The sequence below is a fragment of the Oryx dammah genome, unplaced genomic scaffold, assembly GCF_014754425.2.
Source record: "Oryx dammah isolate SB20612 unplaced genomic scaffold, SCBI_Odam_1.1 HiC_scaffold_17, whole genome shotgun sequence".
Taxonomy (NCBI): domain Eukaryota; kingdom Metazoa; phylum Chordata; class Mammalia; order Artiodactyla; family Bovidae; genus Oryx; species Oryx dammah.
In genome coordinates this window covers 21,745,544-21,768,650 of record NW_024070201.1, presented here as the reverse complement: position 1 = coordinate 21,768,650, position 23,107 = coordinate 21,745,544, and the positions used below count along the sequence as shown (strand labels likewise).

General features: G+C 36.8%; 1 protein-coding gene and 1 pseudogene across 1 annotated transcript in view; one reads left to right on the top strand and one right to left on the bottom strand.

Moving 5' to 3' along the window:
- Positions 1-807: 807 nt before the first annotated feature.
- LOC120876257 lies at positions 808-1,945 on the top strand (annotated as a pseudogene).
- An 867-nt stretch (positions 1,946-2,812) lies between these two features.
- The window catches only part of BCO2 (beta-carotene oxygenase 2), a 61,088-nt gene continuing 40,793 nt past the window's right edge, over positions 2,813-23,107 (bottom strand). The window contains exons 7-12 of the mRNA XM_040257993.1: positions 22,144-22,304; positions 21,048-21,215; positions 6,604-6,741; positions 5,551-5,733; positions 4,524-4,634; positions 2,813-3,428 (exon numbers count right to left, since the gene is read on the bottom strand). Of these exons, the coding sequence (XP_040113927.1) occupies positions 3,315-3,428; positions 4,524-4,634; positions 5,551-5,733; positions 6,604-6,741; positions 21,048-21,215; positions 22,144-22,304 (875 nt within the window). The 3' untranslated portion in view covers positions 2,813-3,314. The remainder of the gene's footprint in view (positions 3,429-4,523; positions 4,635-5,550; positions 5,734-6,603; positions 6,742-21,047; positions 21,216-22,143; positions 22,305-23,107) is intronic.

Below are 23,107 nucleotides of genomic sequence, written 5' to 3'. Positions count from 1 at the left end.
CATGGCTGCAGTCACCATCTGCAGTGGTTTTGGAGTACCCCCAAAATAAAGTCTGAGACTGTTTCCACTGTTTCCCCATCTATTTGCCATGAAGTGATGGGACCAAATGCCATGATCTTCATTTTCTGAATGTTGAGCTTTAAGCCAACTTTTTCACTCTCCACTTTCACTTTCATCAAGAGGCTTTTTAGTTCCTCTTCACTTTCTGCCATAAGAGTGGTGTCATCTGCATATCTGAGGTGATTGATATTTCTCCTGGCAATCGTGATTCCAGCTTGTGTTTCTTCCAGCCCAGCGTTTCTCATGATGTACTCTGCATAGAAGTTAAATAAGCAGGGTGACAATATACAGCCTTGACCAGTTTGTTGTTCCATGTCCAGTTCTAACTGTTGCTTCCTGACCTGCATACCGATTTCTCAAGAGGCAGGTCAGGTGGTCTGGTATTCCCATCTCTTGAAGAATTTTCCACAGTTTATTGTGATCCACACAGTCAAAGGCTTTGGCATAGTCAATAAAGCAGAAATAGATGTTTTTTCTGGAACTCTCTTGCTTTTTCAATGATCCAGCAGATGTTGGCAATTTGATCTCTGGTTCCTCTGCCTTTAACATCTGGAAGTAAGAACTATTAAGTTGGTACAAAAGTAACTGAGGTTTTGCACTGGCTGAACTTTGTCTTTTGATATTAGAATACATTCTTGAATAAATGTGGTCTATGTTATGTATCATTTTAATGCACATTTCTTGCTTTATTGTTTTTGCTAATGACTTATTACTTGTTTATTTTAATATTTATTTAAGACTAGGGAAATGATGTTAGACAAAAGGTAAATTCAAATGAATTTTTTATTCAAGTTCAAAATGGGCAGCAAAGCAGCAGTGATAACTTGCAACATCAACAACACATTTGGCCCTGGAACTGCTAACGAACATACAGTGCAGTGGCAGTTCAAGACGTTTTGCAAAGGAGACAAAAGACTCAAAGGTGAGGAGCATAGTAGCTGACCATCGGAAGTTGACAATAACAAATTGAGAGCAATCAACAAAGCTGATCCTCTTAAAACTACACGAGAAGTTGCTGAAGACCTCAGTGTCGACCATTCTACAGTTGTTTGGCATTTGAAGCAAATTGGAAAGGTGAAAAAGCTCAATAAGTGGGTGAGTCATGAGCTGACCAGAAATTTTTTTTAATTTCATTTTGAAGTATAGTCTTCTCTTATTCTGTGCAACAACAAACCATTTCTCAATCAGATCGTGACTTGCAATGAAAAGTGGATTTTATACAACAACCCGTGGTGACCAGCTCAGTGGTTGGACCAAGAAGAAACTCCAAAGCACTTCCCAAAGCCAAGTTCAGTCAGTTCAGTTCAGTCACTCAGTCGTGTCCGACTCTTTGTGACCCCATGAACTGCAGCACGCCAGGCCTCCCTGTCCATCACCAACTCCCAGAGTCCACCCAAACCCATGTCCATCTAACCCAAAGCCAAACTTGCACCAGAAAAAGGTCATGGTCACTGTTTGATGATCTGCTGCCTGTCTGACCCACTACAGCTTTCTGAATCCCAGTGAAACCATTACATCTGAGAGTATGCTCAGCAAATCAATGAGATGCATTGAAAACTGCAAGGTCTGCAGCCAGTATCGGTCAACAGGAAGGGCCGAATTCATCTCCATGACAACGCCAGACCACAGGTCACACAACCACACAACCAAAAGTTGAATGAATTGGGCTTTGAAGTTTTGCCTCATCCACCGTATTCATCCGACCTCTTGCCAATCGACTACCACTTCTTCAAGCATTTCGACTTTTTCCAAGGAAAATGCTTCTACAACCAGCAGGAGGCAGAAAATGATTTCCAAGAATTCACTGAATCCTGAAGCATGGATTTTAACACTTATTTCTCATTGGTAAAAATGTGTTGATTGTAATGGTTCCTATTTTGATTAATAAAGATATGTTGAGCCTAGTTATAATGATTTAAAATTTATGGTCTGAAACTGCAATTACTTTTGTACCAACCTAATACCAACTTTTCATGAATCTCTGAAGAACCAGACACCAGAAGATTAGGAAAAATGCCTGATTTTAACAACATCTCTCAAAACAACAGCCTCCCAAGCCTGAGCTGGGGGCAGGATAGGAGGTGGTAGTGGATGGCTCAACTGCAGTGGCATCTGCTGCGGACAGCAGAAAAGTAGGCATTTTACAAGGAGCATGCAAGCATGACATCCTCTGTGAGTACTTAGAAGCAACAGGTAGACTGTGATGGAAAGAAAGGGGGAGATTTTTCAGACCTATATTCACATTCTACTAGCTATATTTATTTTTATTTCTTCTTCCAAGTATGAGAACCTCTGTTACCCATCTATCTGGTGGCGACAATTTTTAGTTTTTGATCCTGGTCTAGTTTTTTCTTTCATGTATCTTTATTACCCATAAGATATTTCCAGTAAATATAAATTTAAAACTCTCTTCAAAAGTTGTATCAATGCTTAAGGTTTTCAAAGAAGATCCCTTGTTGGGGTCCTTTAATGGACCGCGACCTGGCGGTCTGGAGGCGACGATAAGAAAGTGAAAGAGAGAAAAAGGCTGATACTCTCTGGTTTACACAGAAAACCAATAAAGTCCTTGACACAGGACTTGAGTCTCTCACGAAGGCACCGGGCACCCTCTCGAGGAGGGGTGAAGGCACAGGGCGCCTTCTTGAGAGAGTCTCAGAAGCCCGGGCAGGAGAGTGAGCAACACGGGTCTCTGCGCTCCAAGGAATCAGCTGGAGAGAGAGAGAGAAAGAAAGAAAGACACAGGGACCCAATCTCTGGTGGAGCAAAGGCGTTTTAATGATTTTTCTTTGAGTATATATAGTCTGTAGTACAAGAAATTTCTTTCATCAATGATAAAGATCAGAAAACCAAATGTACAGTAACCGTTACCAAGGGATGATGATGGTCACAAGGTCAGGAGACGATCCATATCTCAAGAAAGGGGATTGAGACTAAGCGGTTTTGTCGTAAAGAGAATGTTTACTAAAGATTGAAGCCTGTCGCACACAATGACCCCAATTCCTGGGACCAGTGTGCTGTTTCGCTTAAAAAGAAACAAAGGACTTGTGAGAAACAGCATGTAGGAATCCTCCTGTTAAACATTCCCTGACAATCCCTAAGAAAATATAACAGCATAATTATCTCATGAATTCAAATTTTAACAGAAATTTTAAAAGCTGATGTCTACTGTTTGGAAGGTAAGGTACACTTTTGCTCTCTCTTACGTAGCGAGCACATTCATTCAAACGTAGTTTCCAGAGCTTGTGGCTGTTCCATCAGATGGTCACGAAGGTGCCATGGAACCCATATGGCATTTGCACAGGCACTTCGGCTCGGCCCAGTTCTTCAAAGTTCTTGGCGTCCAAGACAAGGAGAAAATTTCTTTCATTCTAGAAAAGGAGAGACAATACTGAAAATTCTCTTTGTTTCTATCAGAAATCTGTTTCCTCTAGTGGGCTGTAAAATTCCTAAGGGAGAGACCATTTTTCTCATCTTAATATCCATTCCCAGCACTGGGTACAGTGGCTTGCTGATTCATTCACTAAGTGTTTGCAGAATGATGAACTGAACGAAAAAAAGGAAATTATAGCTGAAGAAGTTCATACCTAGAGCAAACAAATTACATTTATATCTATTACCTTCATAGAATCTCTTTGGGTTTAAGGATCTTCCTACCTGCCCCTTTTCCATCTCCTAAGAGATATAAAAATTCTTTCTCCCAAAATAAAATGCCTCTATTTTGTGTTATTCTGGAGCTGTTCAAAAGGTAGCATTGCAAGGCAGATTGAGATTTGCCTGGTCTAATTACAGGAGTGGCAAATACACTGCATGAGGACTAAGTCCTAAGCCCATGGCCGACATTACTGATTACACTTTTCTCCCCAAAACCTTAAAAAGCATCACAATCCTATACCTAGGCAGCTACTTATAAATGATCAAAGTTGGAACTCAAAGTGAATCTATCAGCCACAAGTCTTCTCTAGACAAGAAATTAGATATCAAGATTATTGAGACACTAAGTCGGAGGCTATCACATTAGATTTTTGGGTCTCTCAATTAAAACTGGCAGCACAGAGGGTGGTATAAAATATTGGACTAGAATTCAGAAGATTGGGATTTCAATACTGGCTTTACAACTATAAGATTTGATGCAAGTCTCTTTCAACTTCCTTAAGTTACAAATTCAACATGTGTAAAATGATACCCACAAAGCTGTTTTGATGACTAAATAGGATAATATGTATGAAAGTAGTTTGTAAATAAATTCCTATCAAATGTAAATTACTATGATTCTAAAAGTAGAATTTTAAAACTGTAATAAAGTACTAATTATGATAAAAGGGTATCTAAATAATAAAGAGAGAAACAAAAGGGAGAAGGTGTCAAACTGGAATAAAAATAAACGATCGACAGCATCACTAAATATAACCCTCAAAAGGCCCAGTGCTACTTTTCTTTCTGTCTAGTGGTGGAAATACATTTACCTGGTTAGGGGTGATCACCACAGAAAGAATGACCCCATCATCTTCTTTACTGGCTCCTGGTACCGGAACAAAAACAGGTTCTGAGGGATAAAAGCCATCTTCTCTCCAAACCTGTAAGTCCCCAAAAAAGTATTTGATAGAAGACTGGTTATGAGCTGGAAGTGTTCTATAGCTTTTGTCAGCCCCAGCATGAATTTGGCTGCCAATACAACAATCCAACAGTGGAAGAGTCAGGCTTACTGAATTGAATATAGGAGAGGGAGCCTTTGCAGTGGCAAATTCCATCATCATCAAACACAAGTTGTATAGTTATAATTTCCCATCAACCGGAAATAGATGTGTCCCATGATTTCTCTCAAAATACCATCAAGCGTAGAATTACTTTTCTGGGCTTGTGGTTCATTTAGATTCCCTAAAGGGAACATACCCCTAATTCCATGGTTCTCAGATTTAACAGAAGTAAGTGGTTTCTTTGAGCAATATGGATGGACCTAGAGATTGTCATACTGAGTGAAGTAAGTCAGAGAGAGGAAAAATATCATTTGACATTCCTTGTATGTGGAATCTAAAAAGAAATTATACAAATGAACTTATTTATGAAGCAGAAACAGACTCACAGACTTAGAGAACAAACATGATTGCTAGGAAAAGAATATGGGGAAGGGAGAGTTAGGGTGTTTGGGATTGACAGGTGCACACTGCTATAATTAAAATGGACAACCAACAAGGTCCTAATGTTAGTACAAGAAACTGCTCAATGTTAGGTGGCAGGCTGGATGGGAGGGGAACTTAAGAGAGAATGGATACATGTATATATATGGCTGAGTCCCCTTGCTGTCCTCCTGAAACTGTCACAACATTGTTAATGGGTTATATTCCAATATAAAATAAAAAGTGTTTTTAAAAAGAGTAAGTAGCTGCTTAACTCTTTTAAAATCTCAAGATCTACCTTAAACAAAACAGGAATTAATTCAAAGGGCAGAACAGGTCTTTAAAGAGTTCAGAAAAGGAAGCGGAATTTCATTACCATCAGCGTCTTGTTCACCACGTCAACCTTGATCAGAGAATCACCCACCAAATGCTGGAAGCCACAGCCATAGAAGAACTGATACTTTTTGCCACTGAATTGCCCATAGTTGATCTGGGGAAATTCAATACCTCCTTCCTCTTCTAGGGCCTCAGGACATAGATTTTCATAAGAGCACCAAATCTAAAAGAGAGCACGAAAGAACTGATTGCTTAATTCTTACTTTCTCCAGGTCAGTGTGGGGGCTAACACCATATAAAAGTTTGTGACAGGGCTTGAGAACTGAGGTTCTACATCATTTTTTAAAATATTTTTTTCTCTTTTCATCATATGTAACAACACATAAAAGATGATTGGGTTTTGTGACTAAGTTGTCAAATGGCATAAGAGGTGGACATGGGCTTTTATTTTACTAGAGCTGAGACGCTGATAGCTATATAGTGATATGTAAGCACAAACGATCTAAAATGTGGGGATGGTTAGCGCCGATCTTAAATACTTAGACAGGGCACGACACTTTGAAAGCTGTATAAACCTCTTTCAAAACACAAAAGGGATAGGAAAACACAAAAGTAAAGTGAAGTTGCTCAGTCGTGTCCGACTCTTAGTGACCCCATGGACTGCAGCCCACCAGGCTCCTCCGTCCATGGGATTTTCCAGGCAAGAGTACTGGAGTGGGTTGCCATTTCCTTCTCCAATGCATGAAAGTGAAAAGGGAAAGTGAAGTTGCTCAGTTGTGTCCAACTGTTAGCGACCCCATGGACTGCAGCCCACCAGGCTCCTCCATCCATGGGATTTTCCAGGCAAGAGTACTGGAGTGGGGAAAACACAAAAGGGATAGGTAAACACGGTGCTCACTCCCACCTAGAATTCTGCAACTCTTTTTCAAGCCATGCTCCATGATCCTACCCTGCTCAGCTGAATGTTATGAAACTTACTAGGCACCAAACATGGTGGAGAACAGCCACACTACATAGCCACACTACTTTATTAGTGAATAAAGAAACACTGCTGAGGGTCAAAGTCTTAGGCTAATATCCATTCATAGCATACCTTTCCATCAGCCTGTTTCACAGCACTGGCTGAAGAATAGGGCAACGGGCTGAGGTTCTCTCCCTCAGGGGCATTCAAATTGACATGTAAGGGCAAAACAAACCTTCGAGGGGAAAATCTGGCTATTGAATTATAGACCTGTTTAGGAGAGAGAAATAAACAGATGAGAAAACTGTCATGCATAGAACAACAGCACATCCCAATAATTGAGATCCAGCCAACATTATTGGCATTTCTAAGTAACTGCATAAACAATCATTTTCATTCATTCATTTACTCATCAAATATCAGTTAAGTACCTTCTCTAGACCAAGCATTGTTTTAGACACTGGGAATACAAAACAGTTTTTGGACTTATATTCTAGTGGAGGAAGAATGGTAATAGATAAGAAATAAAATATATGCTACTTAAGTAGTATCAAATAAATAATGATTATACAGCTCAAGTCAGATAATGATAAGTACCATTAAGAAACACACTGAAGGGTGAGGGATTAGAGAGTAAAATGGGTGCTTCCTTCCTCAGGTTTGGTCTTTCTCTATGGGGCTCTGGAACTTCGGTGATTGAAATTACTCATGTAGGGGCTATATGCTTATGTGCTGATCCCCAACAAACACTCTGGGCAACCAGTTTGGGTGGTCTTCCCTGGCAGGCAGCATTTCACACATGTCACAATCAGTTGCTGGAGCAATTAGGCAAGTCCTAGGAGAGGGCTCTTGGAAGCACGCCCCTGGTTTCCTCTAAACTTCATCCCATATATCTTTCCTTTCCGTTGATTTTTCTGGGACCTATGAGCCCTCCTAGTGAATCATCAAAACAAAGAACAGTTTTGGGGGCCCCTCAACACAGCTGCTCTGCAGAGATGATGTTTAAGCAGGAGATCCTGATAAAATAAATGTCTTTTCTGATAGTAAGAATGCTTTAAGCACATCTTCCTCTCTGGAAATACTCTAAGATGAGGAATAAACTGTATCATTTTATCCTATATACCTAGTCCATATTATCTCCGTATCATGCAGAAATGTTTTCAATACTCCTACTAAGTAAAGCTTTAGTGTTGTTTATAGGCTTCATAAAGAATTAGCTTTGAGGACTCCCCTGGTGGTCCAGTGGCTAGTAATCCACGCTCCCAAAGCAAGAGTTCCAGGTTTGATCCCTGGTCAGGGAACTACAGCCCGCATGCCACACTAAGAGTTCACATGCCACAACTAAAGATCATGCAGGCTACAATGAGGATCAAAGACCCCACATGCCACAACGAAGAGATAGTGCCGCCAAATAAATAATTTTAGAAAGAATTAGCTTAAAAAATTTACTTTTAAATTTATTTAAACTTGTTTGGTCTTTTGCAAAACCAAAGGTGAACAAAAAGAGAGTTCCAATAGCGGTGAGTTAGGCAGCATGGATCAACCATTTCATTGATAACAGATAGAAAAGCTGGACAAAATGTTTAAAACAGCTGTTTGAAGGCACTGGTGAGCTAAAAAGCCAACAAAGAACAATAGAGCATAGATTTGGGAAGAAAAGGAAACTCACAGATAGAAACTACATATTGGGGGCAAATTCCCACTAAGGACATCATCTACTTTTAAGAAGAGGCAGTTGAAAGGCTAAGAAAAAAGAAACATATTTTATTAAACTTTTTCATTTTGAAATTATTGCAGACCCATATGCAGCTGTAAGAAACAGTACAGAAAAACAATTGATTTTAAAATGGGCAAAGGACATTTCACCAAGATATACAAATGGTGAATAAATATAGGAAAAGATGCTGAACATTATCAGTCATTGGGAAATGCAAATCAAAATGACAATGAGATAATACTTCACACTCATTAGGATGGTTATTATCAAGAAAAAAAAAATAGAAACCACAAGTGTTTGTGGTTTGAGAATGTAAAGAAAGTGGAACCTTTGTACATTGCTGGTGGGAATGTAAAATGGTGCATTTGCTGTTAAAAACAATTTGGCAGTTCCTCAAACTGTTAGATATAGAATTATCATATGATCCAGCAATTCCCTTCTAGGTATATGCCAAAAAGAATTGAAAACAAGGACTCACACACATACTTGTACACCAATGTTCATAACAGCATTATTCATAATAGCCAAAAGCTGAAAACAACCCACACGTCCCTGAACAGATGAATAAACAAAATGAGTATATACATACAAGGAATATTATTAAACCTTTTAAAGGAATGAGATTCTGATACATGCCACAGCATGAGTGACCCATGAAAAGATTATGATAAATTAAGTAAGCCAGACACAAAAGAAGAAATATTATATGATTCCATTTATATGAGGTACATAAAAAAGACAAATTTATAGAAACAGAAAGTAGGATAAAGGCTACCTCAGCCTTGGGAGAGGGAGGCTATAGGGAGCTGTTATTTAATGGGTACAGAGCCTCTACCTAGGATCAAGAAAAAGTTCTGAAAATGAACAGCGATGCTGGTTGCACAACATCGTTACTACATTTAATGTCACTGAATTATACACATAAAACTGTCAAATGGTAAATTTTGTGTTATGTATATTTTACCATACAAAAAAGAAACAATGAAGAGAGGTCTCACATATCCTTCATGAAGTCTCAACAATGATTTCTTTCATAACTACACTACAATTTCACAACCAGGAAACTTACATGGATATAATCCACCAACATTATTCAGATTTTATCCATTTAACATGCATTCATTTATGTGTGCTTGTGTGTGTAAATTTTATCATATGTAAACTTATATGATCACCACCACACTCAAGATACAGAACAGTTCTATCACTACCAGGGTCCTTCATGTTACGCTTTTATAAGGATATTGCCACAACAACTCCCTCATCACTTGACCCTAATGAGAAGAGATTTGGATAGTTTTGAAAAGCTAGAGGGACAAAAGTTGTAGTTCAAAGTCTTCAAGAAGGGAATGTCTTGATAAACCTCTAGCTCTTTCGGTCAGAACCCCTTAAGCTGTACCTAGAAGTAAGAATAAACAAAAACAGTCCAGCTCTTGCAGCAACTGTGTCATGTTTCAAAGTATCTCAATCTTTATAACTAGATTAAGAATATCTGCAATTGATAATGTACCTTAGCCATCTGCCAGAAACAAATGAAAATCTTCTCTGAAGGAAGACAACAGAGCCTCCAAACATTCCTCCTAAAATTTTTCAAACACAATATTCTGTGTAGAATAAAACTTAGTCAGCACTTAAGAAGACAGCAAAGTATAATTTAAAGGAAAAAAAGAGATAAGCAACAGATTATAGAAACGCAGGAGATCCATATAATAGAGTTATCAAACTTTAACTATTCTTAATACATTGGAGGAAATTATTTTAAATTGGGGTTATAGCAGAGAATCACAAATTATAAAAAAAAAAGGTAATCAAAGTTCTAGAAGTGAAAAAAGCAATGAGTTTAAGACCATAGTGCCTAGATTTAAGAGCAGGATACATACAGCTGAAGAAAGAAAGTTTGAATGGTAAGATAAGAAGAAAATATCCAAAGCAAGATACTTAGAGAGAGCAAAAGATGGAAGATACTAAAAAAGAACATAAGCAACAGAGAGCTAGAGTAAAAAGGGGTATCATATGTGTACTCTAGTCCCAGAAAGAAAAGAGAGAAAAGATTTATTAGATGTGATATTTGAAAAAATAATGGGTGAAATTTTTCAAAGCTAATGAAAGACATCAAACCATAGATTCAAAAATACTTAAGAAAATAAAGCAAAAGGAAATCATATTGAAAAATATCATAGTACTAACTTCAGAAAATCAGAGAAAATCTTTGGGGGGTAATGGATCAACTTCAAAGGAACAAAGCTTTTAACTGACAACTGATTTCTCAACAGAAATCAGAAGACAATAAAATATCTTTACAGTGTTGAAAGAAAATAAAAACCTAGATTCTTTATCCAATGAAAACATCTTTCAAGAAAGAAGGTATAATAAAGACATTTTTCTGACAAACAGAAATAGAGATTTCATCACCATATCAGCATATCAGAACTAAAGAAGATAGTAAAAGATGTTCTTCAGTCAGAAAGACAATGATACCACATGGACACTTAGAGAGGCAAGAAGGAATTAAGAGCAAGAGAAGGTACTGATGTAGGTAAATGGGTAGTATGGGTAATTATGTTTATATAAAACAACATTGATAATAATGCTTTACAGGGGTTAATATAAAGAGAGAATTAAAATATATAATGAACAGTAGCATATAAATCAGGAATATAATAAATGGAGTTAAAGTGTTCCAGACTCCCTCCATTGTCTGGAAAGAATTAAAAGAACTAATTTATCAATATAATATATTGTGCTAAATCAGCAAAGAAAACTATACACAAGGTCAAAAGACAACCCTCAGAATGGGAGAAAATAATAGCAAATGAAACAATTAACAAAGGCTTAATCTCCAAGATATATAAGCAGTTCATGCAACTCAATACCAAAAAAGCAAACAACTCAATCAAAAAATGGGCAAAAGACCTAAACAGGCATTTCTCAAAAGCAAACAGATGGTGAATAAACACATGAAAAGATGCTCAACATCGTTCATTATTAGAGAAATGCAAATCAAATCTACAATGAGATATCACCTCACACCAGAGGGCAGAGAGAAGAAGCAAGAAGAACCAAAATCCCACAGCAGAGAGAATGAAAACCACATGACAGAAAGTTAATCAAAATGAAAAAGCAGAGGGTTATGTCCCAGATGAATGGACAAGATAAAATCCCACAGAGACAACTAAATGAAGTGGAGATGGGCAAACTTTCAGAAAAAAAAAATTCAGAATAATGCTAGTGAAAATGATCCAGGATCTCAGAAAAAGAACGGAGAAGATGCAAGAAGTGTTTACCAAAGACCTAGAAGAACTAAAGATCAAACAAACAGAGATGAACAATACACTAGAAGAAATCAATAGCAGAATAACTGAAACAGAAGAAAGGATAAGTGATCTGGAAGACAGAATGGTGGAAATCACTCCCACAAAACAGAATATAGAAAAAAGATTGAAAAAAGGACAGCCTAAGAGACCTCTAGGACAACATTAAATGCACTAACATTTGAGTTAGAGGGGTACCAGAAAGAGAAAAGAGAGAGAAAGGACTCAAGAAAATATCTGAAGAGATAAAAGCTGAAAACTTCCCTTACATGGGAAAGGAAATGGTCAACCAAGTCCAGAAAGTACAGAGAGTTCCAGGCAGGATAACCCCCAGGAGGAATTCACTGAGACACACAGTAATTGAACTGACAAAACTTAAAGACAAAGATAAAATGTTAAAGGCAACAAAGGAAGAACGACAAATAACATACAAGGGCACTCCCATCAGGTTATCAACTGATTTCTCAAATCTGGCTTGTAGAAAGAAATTCTACAAGCCAGATGGAGATGGCATGGTATATCTAGAGTGATGAAAGCGAAGAACCTACAACCAAGTGTACTCTACCCAACAAAACTCTCATTCAGATTTGATGTAGAAATGAAAAGTTTCCAGACAAGCAAAAGTTAAGAGAATTCGGCACCACCAAACCAACTTTACAACAAATGCTATAGGAACTTCTCTCAGCAGGAAACATAAGAGAAGGAAAAGACCTACAAAAAAATTCAAAACAATTAAGAAACTGGTAATAGGAGCATATATATCAATAATTACCTTAAATGTAAATAGATTACAGGCACCAACTGGCTGGGCAGATGAAAATGTGTGCATGTATGCACTTCTACTTACCACATCACTCTAGTTAACCCCTCAAATTCTATGTAATTATTTTATATTGTTCAGTTCAGATCAGTTCAGTTACTCAGTCGTGTCTGACTCTTTGTGACCCCATGAACCACAGCACACCAGGCCTCCCTGTCCATTACCAATTCCCAGAGTCCACTCAAACTCATGTCCATTGTGTTGGTGATGCCATCCAATCATTTCATCCTCAGTCATCACCCTCTCCTCCTGCCCTCAATCTTTCCCAGCATCAGGGTCTTTTCAAATGAGTCAGCTCTTCACATCAGGTGGCCAAAATATTGGAGTTTCGGCTTCAACATCAGTCCTTCCAATGAATATTCAGGACTGATTTCCTTTAGGATGGACTGGTTGGATCTCCTTGTAGTCCAAGGGACTCTCAAGAGTCTTCTCCAATACCACAGTTCAAAAACATCATTCTTCAGCACTCAGCTTTCTTTATAGTCCAACTCTCACATCTGGAAAAACCATACTACTGGGTTTTCACTACTGGAAAAACCATAGCCTTGAATAGACGGACCTTTGTTGGCAAAGTAATGTCTCTGATTTTAATATGCTGTCTAATTGGTCATAACTTTCCTTCCAAGGAGCAAGCGTCTTTTAATTTCATGGCTGCAATCACCATCTGCAGTGATTTTGGAGCCCCCCAAAATAAAGTCTGACACTGTTTTTACTGTTTCCCCATCTATTTCTCATGAAGTGATGAGACCGGATGCCATGATCTTAGTTTTCTGAATGTTGAGCTTTAAGCCAACTGTTTCACTCTCCTCTTTCACTTTCATCAAGAGGCTCTTTACTTCTTCTTCACTTTCTGCCATAAGGGTGGTATCATCTGCATATCTGAGGTTATTGATATTTCTCCTGGCAATCTTGATTCCAGCTTGTTTTTCTCCAACCCAGCGTTTCTCATGATGTACTCTGCATAGAAGTTAAATAAGCAGGGTGACAATATACAGCCTTGACGTACTCCTTTTCCTATTTGGAACCAGTCTGTTGTTCCATGTCCAGTTCTAACTGTTGCTTCCTGACCTACATACAGGTTTCTCAAGAGGCAGGTCAGGTGGTCTGGTATTCCCTTCTCTCTCAGAATTTTCCACAGTTTCTTGTGATCCACACAGTCAAAGGCTTTGGCATAGTCAATAAAGCAGAAATAGATGTTTTTCTGGAACTCTCTTGCTTTTTCCATGATCCAGTGGATGTTGGCAATTTGATCTCTGGTTCCTCTGCCTTTTCTAAAACCAGCCTGAACATCTGGAAGTTCATGGTTCACATATTGCTGAAGCCTGGCTTGGAGAATTTTGAGCATTACTTTGCTAGCGTGTGAGATGAGTGCAATTGTGTGGTAGTTTGAGCATTCTTTGGCATTCCCTTTCTTTGGGATTGGAATGAAAACTGTCCTTTTCCAGTCCTGTGGCCACTGGTGAGTTTTCCAAATTTGCTGACATATTGAGTGCAGCACTTTCACAGCATCATCTTTTAGGCTTTCAAATAGTTCAACTGGACTTCCATTGCCTCCACTAGCTTTGTTCGTAGTGATGCTTCCTAAGGCCTACCTGACTTCACATTCCAGGATGATCAGCTCTAGGTGAGTGTGAGTGATCACACCTTCATGATTATCTGGGTCGTGAAGGTCTATTTTGTACAGTTCTTCTGTGTACTCTTACCACCTCTTCTTAATATCTTCTGCTAATGTTAGGTCCATACCATTTCTGTCCTTTATTAAGCCCATCTTTGCATGAAATGTTCCTTTGATATCTCTAATTTTCTTGAAGAGGTCTCTAATCTTTCCCATTCTATTGTTTTCCTCTATTTCTTTGCATTGATCACTTAGCAAGGCTTTCTTATTCTTGCTGTTATTTGGAACTCTGCATTCAGACAGGTATATCTTTCCTTTTCTCTTTTGCCTTTCACTTCTTTTCTCAGCTATTTGTAAGGCCTCCTCAGACAGCTATTTTGCTGTTTTGCATTTCTTTTTCTTGAGGATGGTCTTGCTCCCTGTCTCCTGTACAATGTCACGAACCTCCGTCCATAGTTCATCAGGCACTCTATCAGATCTAGTCCCTTAAATCTATTTCTCACTTTCACTTTATAGTCATAAGGGATTTAAGTCATACCTGAATGGTGTAATGGTTTTCCCTACTTTCTTCAATTTGAGTCTGAATTTGGCAATAAGGAGTTCATGATCTGAGCCACAGTCAGCTCCTGGTCTTGTTTTTGCTGACTGTATAGAGCTTCTCCATCTTTGGCTACAAAGGATATAATCAATCTGATTTCAGTGTTGACCATCTGGTGATGTCCATGTGTAGAGTCCCCCCCTGTGTTGTTGAAAGAGGGTGTTTGCTGTGACCAGTGCATTCTCTTGGCAGAACTCTATTAGCCTTTGCTCTGCTTCATTCTGTACTCCAAGGCCAAATTTGCCTGTTACTCCAGGTGTTTCTTGACTTCCTACTTTTGCATTCCAGTCCCCTATAATGAAAAGGACATCTTTTGGGGGTGTTAGTTCTAGCAGGTTTATATTGTTTGGTTAATCATATTTCCATTATGGCTTGTAATTATAATTATCTTTTATTTTTTTGGTCTGGCTATTGTTTGTAAAAACTGATAACATCTTTTCCATTATGTAACTATTATTCATTTAATACCATTGTATCATGATTGGTCAACAGAAAACAATAGGATTCTATAATACTGAAACTATCATTTAATAGAAAAACTTGTAATCACTTTTTAAAATCCAGATGCATATCCAGATGCAAAATCTTGGAAGTTTTTGAAAAATACAAATACCCAAGTGTTGTTTCTCTCTCCAAAGCTCCAGATATGATTCTAATGAGCAGCCATGTTTAAAAACAACTGGACTATATGACGACCTTTTACGTTTATCTAGTTTGCTTCACTTTTCTATTTCACATTCAGTGCTCCCGTTTAATTTAGTTTGTTTTCCTACTTCTCCATCTCTCTCCCTTTGTTGTTCTTTTTCAAACCTTTATCTAATGTAGTATAAAAGCTTTTGTATACATATATATATACACACATATATTTATAAAGGTTTGTATATATATATGCAGACATATATATGTATAAGATAATATATATATATTAGAAAACATAAATTTTGGCCTAGCTAAAAAATTTATGACATCTTGATTCTACCCGTAAATGATAGATTTATCATTTATATTTGTTCAATACTTTGATATAGTTCCATTCATTCTGGCATCTGGTATTACTGCTAAAAGTCTAGAAAACTTATTATTTTAATGATTTTAAAACTTTTGAATGAGGTTTGAACTTCAAATACAATTCTGAGAAAATAAAGAAATACTATGTTGTAAAAAAAAGAACAGGAGATTAACATATGATAGACAGCAAATTGCTAATGTTTGTTGGATCATAAAGAAAGCAAGGGAATTCCAGAAAACATCTACTTCTACTTCATCAACTATGCAGAAGCCTTTGACTGTATGGATCACAACAAACTGTGGAAAATTCTTAAGAGTTGCGAATACCAGATCACCTTACCTGTCTCCTGAGAAATATGTATGTGGGTCAAGAAGTAACAGCTAAAATTGGACATGAGACAATGGACTGGTTCAAAATTGGGAAAGGAGTATCTCAGGGATGTATACTGTCACCTTGTTCACTTAACTTCTATTCAGAGCACATCATGAGAAATACCAGACTGAATGAATTAAAAGCTGGAATCAAGATTGCCAGGAGAAATATCAACAACCTCAGTTATGCAGATGATACCACTCTAACAGCAGAAAGTGAAAAGGAACTAAAGAGCTTATTGATGAGGTTGAAAGAGGACAGTGAAAAAGCTGGCTTAGGACTCAACATTCAAAGAACTAAGATCATTGCATTACTTCAAGGCACACAGAAGGGGGAAAAGTGCAAACAGTGACAGCTTTTATTTTCTTGGGATCCAAAATCATTGCTGATGGTGATTGTAGTCTGAAATTTGAAAAAGCTTGCCCCTTGGAAGGAAAGCTATGACAAATCTAGACAGTGTATTAAAAAGCAAAGATATCACTTTGCTGACAAACGTCCATATAGTTAAAGCTATGGTTTTTCCAGTAGTCATGTAAATATGAGAGGTGGACCATAAAGAAGGCTGAGCACAGAACTGATGTTTTTGAATTGTGATACTGGAGAAGACTCTTGAGAGTCCTTTGGACTGCAAGGAGATCAAACCAGTCAATCCTAAAGGAAATCAACCCTAAATATTCATTGGAAGGACTGATGCTGAAGCTGAGCTCCAATGCTTTGACCACCTGATGAGAAAAGCCAACTCATTGGAAAAGACCTCGATACTGGGAAATACTGAAAGCAAAAGGAGGAGAGGGAAGCAGGGGATGAGATGGTTAGATAGCAACACCGACTCAGTCAACATGGATTTGAGCAAACTCCAGGAGATAGTGAAGGAAAAGGGAAGCCTGGCATGCCACAGTCCATGGAATCACAAAGAGTTGGACACAACTTAGCAATTGAAAAACAACAACAACAGTTAATAACTAAAGTATAAATTTTGTTCAAATTTCACAAAATTTTGTGCTAGTGTCCATTGTTTGTTTTTATACCTTACTCAAGACTCCACACTGTATTTAATTGCATTGAGCAGCCTCAGCTGCATGCAACAAATTCTGATAAATTCTCTTTTCATTTTTATGCTGTTACAAATATTTTCTAATTTTCCTTGTTATGACTTCTTAGATACACCCATCATTTAAAAGTATACATTTAATTTCCAAATACATGACATTTTAAAAGTATCTTTGATATTGATTTCTCATTTTGATATTAATTTCTCATTTAAATATTTTCTTCTCTGCAATCACCCTTTGTGTTTTTTCAGTCTTTTAATTTTATTGAGGCTTTCAATGACTAAGTAAAAGTTCTCTCTTGGGAAATGTCACACTGCACTTGAAAATATGTGGGTTATCTTCAAATAGCTTTTGATATTGATTTCCAGTATAACAGTGATAAGAGAACAGATTCTGTATGATTTCAGTAACTTTAGACGACAAAATTCTTGCACCTTGTTTTATGTCCCTGGATATGTTCCAGTGTCTCCTGGTTTATAGTCTATGGGTACTTGAATAGAATAGAATTGAATTGAATCTGTTGCTTACTGTTGTGTGAAAATCTTAATTATGTTGAATTGGTTCATACTGATTTTCAGGTCTACTATATCATCCCACTTTTCTCTCTAGTCATTCTATTAATTTTTGAGAGTTTGATATTGAAACTCCAACTAAAAATCTTAATTTATCTACTTAAAAAGATAATTGTAATATATAGTGGGAGTATATTGTAACTTGTTCTGTATTTTCCAAGTCTCTTATAAATGTGTTGTCATACTTTCATAACTTAAAAAATAAAAAAAGAAAGAAGATATACAGATAGCCAAGAGGCACATGAAACAATGCACAACATCACTAATTATTAGAGAAATACAAATTAAAACTACAAGGAGATATCACCTCACACCATTCTAAATGGCCATCATCAAAAAGACTATAAACAAGAAACTCTGGACAAGGTGTGGAGAAAAGGGAGCCCTCCTACACTGTTGGTGGGAATGTAAATTGGTATAGCCACTATGGAGAATGGTATAGAAGTTCCTTAAAAAAACAAAAATAGAGGTACCATATGATCTTGCAATCCCTGGGAATATATCCAGAAGAATAAAAAAAAAAAAAAGACACAGTCAGTCCAAAAGGATACATGCATTCCAATGTTCATTACAGCACTGTTTACAATACAAATTAAAGCCAAGACATGAAGTGTGAAAGCATTAGTCACTCAGTTGTGTCTGACTCTTTGCAACCCTATGGACTGTAGCCTGCCAGGCTCCTCTGTAAAGGAATTCTCCAGGCAAGAATACTGGAGTGGGTAGCCATTCCCTTCTCCAGGGGATATTCCCAACCCAGAGATCAAACCTGGGTCTCCTGCACTGCAGGCAGATTCTTTACCATCTGAGCCACCAGAGAAGCCCCAGCCAAGACATTGAAGCAACCTAAATGTCCATCAACAGAAGAATGGATAAAGAAGATGTGTAACATATACGCAATGGAGTATTACTCAGCCATTAAAAAGAATGAAATAATACCATTTGCAGCAACATGGATAGAGATTATCATACCAAGTGAAGTAAATCAGATAAAGCAAATATCACAAGATAATACTTGTATGTGGAATCTAAAAAATATGATACAAATGAACTTATTTATGAAACAAAAACAGACTCACAGTCATAGAACACAAACTTATGGTTTACAAGGGGCTTGCCAAGTGGCACTAGTGGTAAAGAACCTGCCAGTCAATGCAGGAGACATAAGAGATGCAGGTTTGATCCCTGGGTCCAGAAGATCCTCTGGAGGAGGGCATGGCAACCTACTCCAGTGTTCATGGACAGAGGAGCCTGGCGGTCTATAGTCCATGGGTTTGCAGAGTCAGACATGACTGAAGCGATTAGCATTCATGGTTTACCAAGGAGAAAGATGGTAGAGGGGATAAACTGGGAGTTTGAGATTGACATATACAGACTACCATATTTAAAACAGATAACCAACAAGGACCTACTAAATAGCATAGGGAACTCTGCTCAATATTGTTTAATAACCTAAATGGGAAAAGATTTTTAAAAGGATAGATATATGTAAAAGAAACTGATTTTGCCACTGAGCCCAGGCTGGTAACAGCTTATCGTGCCTTTCAACCAAAAGAAAGTTCAGGTGGAAAGGAGAGAGAGAGAGAAATAAAATGGAACAAATGGCTAATTATGATATGCTAAAAAATGAAGTCCAGAAACAGAATATAAATATATAGAGATACTTAATTTTTAGAATTAAAAATTCTTCTAGAAGATAATATAAAATATTTCTATGACCTTGGCATAGGAAGATGTCCAAAACAGGATTCACAATGTATTACTCATAAAGGAAAATATTGATATACTGGATCACGTCTGTTTATTGAAAGGTACCATTAAGACAATCTGATAAAGGTATCTATAAAAATACGTGCAACAATTTCATACTTAGTGGTGATTTATTAAACATTTTCCAAATGAGGTGGGAAAATAATTACTGTTATCAGCACTTCTTTTCAAGTTGAAGTCTTAGCTAGTACAGTAAGAAAAGAAGAATAAAATAAGATGCATAAGAATTGAAAAGAAAGAAATAAAACTGTCATCATTTTCAGATAATATGAGTGTATACATAGAAAATCCAAAGTAATTTACAAATCAAAATAAGTGAATTTAGCAATCTAAATCTCTAAATATGAGATCAATATACAAAATCAACTTCATTTCTACATATCATCAAAAACAAAATGAAAGTTTTAAAGATAACATTTACAACAGCTTCAAAACATTCTAACTGCCTAATGATAACTTTAACTAAAGATATGTAATCTCCTCACACTGAAAACTATAAACATTACTTCAAGAAATTTTAAAAGATTCAGGACTTTCCTGGTGGTACAATGGGCAAGAATCTGCCTGCCAATGCAGGGGATACAGTTTCAATCGCTGATTCAGGAAGATTCCACATGCTGAGGAGCAACTAAAGTCAGGGCACCACAACTTCTGAGCCTGTGCACCACAGCTACTAAAGCCTGTGCTCCCTAGGGCCTGTGAGCCATAATTACTGAGCCCATGAGCCCCGGCTACTGAAGCCTCTGTGCCCAGAACCCATGCCCTGCAACAAGAGAAGCCACTGCGATGAGAAGCCAGTGCCCCACAGTGAAGAGCAGCCCCTGCTCACTGCAATTAGAGAAAGCCCAGAAGATCCAGCACAGCCCAATAAATAAAAAGAATAAATTGTGTTAATGTAAAGGTAACTTTTTAAAAGATATTTTAAAAGATTAAAATAAATGGAGAGATATTCCCTGTTCATGAGTTGGAAGACTCAATAGTTCCCATTATTGTAAAGATGTCAGTTATGTCCTAATTAATCTATACAGATCATACAATATGATCCCAACCATGTTTTTTGGGGTTTGTTTGCTTGTTTGCTTTTACAAAAACTAATAAGTTGATTCTAAAACTTATGGAAATGCAAAAGGCCAACAAAAACTGAGGCAATCTTTAAATAGAAAGGAGCTAAAGGCCTTGTACTGTAAATATCAAGACCTACCATACAGATATAATAACATAAGTAAGCTAAGTAAATGTAAGTAAATCTTAAAAGTAATGTTTTTAAAAAATTAAAAAATAAAACTACAGCAGAAGACAATTTTCATTACATAATCCAAGGAAAAATTCTGCCTTAGATTGATTATCAGGAAAAAATGAATCCCCTCAAGCTGAGGAACTAAGACATTTTCTTTTATCGAAGGATTAATATTATAGTTTTGCTTTGCTTACCATTTTACTATCCCTTCTAAGAAATGTAAGTACGTTTAGTGCTCAAGCGTAATAAGGAACTAATCACAAGTGTTTCAAAACATATTTCTTGGTTTTCTTTAATATAATTTTTATTATTAAGCATTAAGTACATATTTTGAATTATTTTGTATTAAATAAATACATTACAAACTTGTGTTTTCAATGATTTAAAACCATTCTCCCTCTTTATTTGCCAAAGAGGCAAGAGAAACTACAAATTTCAAGCCCAAAGCCAGAACTTGGCTAGATCAAAATTATTTTGACCACTCTTGACAAATCAGAGAATTCTACCTGATCAAGCTCTTTCCCAGTTTTCCTAAGATTCTGTAGTTGGTAGACTTCTAAAATTCTTCCATCATCCTGACAGCACAAATCAATGACAACACAGCCCTGGTCCTCAAAGGCATTGATTTGGTGAAAAGTAATAAAAGGTTTACTGAAGTACATCCCTGGAAGAAGCTGCAGGAACACAGACAATGAGAAAGAGATATTTTATTTCCTTTAGGGTACAGATCCACAAAGTTCAAATTAAGATTTCTCCCCCTTTAAGTAATAGGCCTGGTAGGTATAAAAACCAGAATTTGGAATGTAGAAGCAAATATGTTTTGATTTAAAATCATCTCATCTCATATTAATCAATAAACTGAGGCTATTTGATATAGACCAATCAACTGATTTAACTAACTTCAAAGTTCTCATGAAATATGGCCCAATATTTTGAAGAAAAAATAAATCCTAAACTCTTTAGTACATGGTTAAATAGAAAATACTTCTATTAAAAAGTTTATGATAAATTAAGTGACTAATCCTCTGGAAAATGCTCTCATTACTAAAATGGGATTTTTTTGGTAATGAAATTATATGCGGGACTACAGTAAATTTGGGATACTATTTCTTTAAGGGGTTAAAAAGTAGACAAATATAATAATGCTATTTATCAGGCGTCTATAGAAAGATATTTAACCAATACGCTTTGGACTTTGGTAATATTATCATACTTGTATATCAAAATGTCATAAAAGCAACTAATAAAAATATAATTGCAAAAGTTACAGAAGACCTCTGCATGAACAGTATTCTCTTTGGCAAATATTATTATACAGAAAAATCCACGCTAACATGCTAAGAGGATTTCCTAGATGTCATTTTTATTGTCAGTTCATTTTGTAATTGAATCAGATAATTTAAAGGATAAAACCGTTTCCTATAATTTTCTGATATGTAAAATTCACAGTATTAATTAAAAATAAATAGCTAGCCCTCCTTATGGAAGAAGACAATATCCTTTAATTAAGAGTGGCTTATGTAAAAAATACCCAACAAGGCAAAAATCAGAGATATGGAAATTTGCCTTCATGTCTAATCATTCACAGTCAAAATTCTCTACCTGACCAGTATGCTTATCCACCACATGAAACCGTGTATTATACTGGGGTTCCCAGCTTATTCCATCTGAAAAGGGCTTTCCTCGAATTTTAGAAGAGATGATTCTCCACAAATTCATCTTTAGAGGCTGTTCAATGAAGATGATGTAGTTCCTTGTCATTCCTAAAATGGTTCAAGTAAACAATAAAATGTTATTTGGCAAAATAGAGACGTCTGAAACGCAACAGTTATGGGGACTTGTCAGAATAGTTGGACATATTACTGCTGGCCTAAACAAATGCCAATCAGAAATAATTCTTCATCATTTCTCAGCTTTGCTATATATATTTTCTGTTCCTACATAAAAACAGGAACTTCTATACACAATGGAGTATTACTCAGCCATTAAACAGAATACATTTGAATCAGTTCTAATGAGGTGGATGAAACTGGAGCCTATTATATAGAGTGAAGTAAGCCAGAAAGAAAAACACCAATACAGTATACTAACGCATATATATGGAATTTAGAAAGATGGTAACGATAACCCTGTATGTGAGATAGCAAAAGAGACACAGATGTATAGCACAGTCTTTTGGACTCTGGGAGAGGGAGAGGGTGGGAGAATGGCATTGAAACATGTATAATATCATATATGAAATGAATCACCAGTCCAGGTTTGATGTATGATACAGGATGCTTGGAGCTGGGGCACTGGGATGACCCAGAGGGATGGTACGGGGAGGGAGGTGGGAGGGGGGTTCAGGATGAGGAACACGTGTATACCCATGGCAGATTCATGTTGATGTATGGCAAAACCAATACAATATTGTAAAGTAATTAATCTCCAATTAAAATAAATAAATTTTAAAAGAAGAAGGAAAAACAAAGAAATAAAGTCATAGGTCCCAGAAAAAAAAAAAAAAAAACAGGAACTTCTTAGAATAGCTTGGGTTGAATGCCCTCAACTTGCATTTTTTATCTGT